Source organism: Aplysia californica, unplaced genomic scaffold (assembly GCF_000002075.1).
Source record: "Aplysia californica isolate F4 #8 unplaced genomic scaffold, AplCal3.0 scaffold00056, whole genome shotgun sequence".
In the NCBI taxonomy this organism is placed as follows: Eukaryota; Metazoa; Mollusca; class Gastropoda; order Aplysiida; family Aplysiidae; genus Aplysia; species Aplysia californica.
The window spans coordinates 286,206-288,705 of NW_004797326.1; the positions used below are offsets into that span (position 1 = coordinate 286,206).

Below are 2,500 nucleotides of genomic sequence, written 5' to 3' on the forward strand. Positions count from 1 at the left end.
TCTCACACACACACACACACACACACACACACACACACACACACACACACACACACACACACACTACCTTTATCCTGCATGACTTCATTTTTCTCAGAAGGTAATATCCCTTCAAGATGTACTCTTGACCAGCATGTTTATTTTACAGCGAAGTTGAAAGTAAAATTACACCAACACGCACAATCACAACCACATCCACAACCACAAAAATTAACATAATCTTTTCAGAAACATTCATCTTCGGGTGGGTTTAGTTTGACTCTATTGAAGTTCGGTACATGAACACAATGATGTCAGCAAGTCTTTCTAGATCTAGTATTATTTGCTTTATTTTTGTAAATTGTTTTACGGCGCTCGCAACTGCATAAGGTCATATGAGCGCGCGGGACACACCTAATATTAATTTCAGTTTGTAGGAAATTTTGAATTTTGCCTGGGTGGCGGCCGAAGCCTACTCTTATCGATTTTAGACCACCAAGAGATCTTTAACGTGCGCAACTTGCACACGGGTCCTCCGAGATTTTTGGCCCTTGTCCGAGAAGGCAAGGTGTTGATCTTTCCTACCAGAAGATCAGGGGTGTGGCAGAAAGACAGCAGTAAGGAGGAGCCAAGGAGTAGCAGTAGAAAGGCTGCAGAAATAGCCAGGAGCCCAGAGAGGGGGCAAAGGAGGTGAGGGGGTGGGGGCAGAAAGTGGAAGAAATGAAAGCAGACAACCGAACATTGCTAGAGAGCAGGACAGGAAGTGGAAGGAGACAATTTTAGAGAAGAAAATTTTTCGGTCGCTACCCGGATTCGAACCCGGGACCTTTGAATGAGAGGCCAACACCTTAACCTCTAGGCAACGAGAGCCCCCTTTCTAGTATTAAAAAAAAACAAGATTTATACAAATGTAGTTAGGAATAAAAATATAAAAAAGAGAGAACAAGTGGACCTACCAGTAGTATTCTGCAACCATCCAATTCTTCATCCGAAATAAATAAATATGAATCAATTTCAGTGAAGTATACCTTCGTGTGCGGTAACCTAACATACTAGTTTATTTTCGAGCCCAGAAACCAATTCAGGCCCAGACCTGAACTATAACGCAGCCAAAGAGAATGGACACTTTTAAGTTAAGCAGTGGAGAGGGTGGCTCATTGATCACGTCCATTCCGGCATTCTGGTCTATCGACAACGCTTCAATACACGCCTTTTTGGGGTACTTAAAAAAGGGAGCATACCTTTGTTATTCAAACAAATGTTTCAATTTTTTGTTATCTTCAACTTAAAAAAGGTCCTTACTACATGCATACAATAAAACAATGGAATATGCAAGTTCATGTGTCTCATTTATATAATAAAGTTATGCTTCAAAATGGGCCGCAACATTGCCTTTAGTCTGCTGCTGACTAGACATTATGATGTGCCCTCTACTCCTTAGGCTAAGAAATTAGAGCCAAACCAGTCTTTTTAATGCACTTCCCTCATTTTCCTCCGGACTCACCTGGCCGTCAGCTCCTTCATCTAACTCATCTCTAGACGACTGGGACCGGAGACCCAGAAAACTCCCTGTGGAAAAGAAATTTGACCAACGAGCTGAACCACAGACAGTAGATTACTTTCCTCACAAACACACACGCTGCACAGAGGACCCTCGCTAAAACGTGCGTAAATAATACACCTGGCATTTGACAAAATGGATGACGCTTTTGTTGAATAGATCTAATGCACCTTTCAACACTATAAGGTTTTCTAAGACGCGGTACCTCAGAATTTAACGTTCATCTTCGACAGGACCGGGCCAAATCGATGGAGGACTTAAATAACCCCTCAAAACAGTCAAAGTTCAAGAACGCCCTGTTCAGGATTCGAACCAGAGTCACCCGCTCCCTATATCCAACATGGTAGCAACTGAGCTAACGGAACACTCTAAACAGATGACATCTAGGCTGTAATACAGCTATTAATTTGGTTGGAGGCGGAAGGGGGGGGGGGGTATTTTTTGTTTTGTTGCCGTTTTTTTGGAAGGGGGGGGGGTTGTTTTAATACCGGCATTTTAAAAAGAGAGCATACTTATTTTATATAATTAGTTCTTGATTTAACAGTCTCACGTCGTGGTGTTTACAATAATTTCTGCACTGTGATGTTATGCACTTTGTTCTGCGCACACTGTAGCCTACTACACGATTCCTACACCACACAGGGCCTGGATAGTAAATGCTGACAGGCACCATTCGTTAACACGATTGATCAGTTAGCAAGAACACCACCTCATGCCATTAGCACGTTTTAACGAGGGTCAATGGGTACTGTATTCCATAGACACACAGTAGCCAATAGCCAATGACTATTCCCAAGTAGCTCGTAGATATTCAAGCAGTAACATACTGATGTAATGCAGTCTCGTTATAATACAACATAATCTGCTTAAAATCCTTGTTCAGTTATTACATAAGCAGTTATGGCGATAAGTGGGCTGAGGAATTTTAGTTACGGAACACACACATACACACACAGAGAC

General features: G+C 42.2%; 1 protein-coding gene across 1 annotated transcript in view; it reads right to left on the reverse strand.

Annotated features, from left to right (window-relative positions):
* Positions 1-2,500, reverse strand: part of LOC101862782 (ras and EF-hand domain-containing protein) — a gene marked incomplete in the record, with an annotated part of 74,651 nt that overhangs the window by 47,892 nt on the left and 24,259 nt on the right. The window contains 1 exon segment of the mRNA XM_035968385.1: positions 1,484-1,548. Coding sequence (XP_035824278.1) covers positions 1,484-1,548 — 65 coding nt within the window.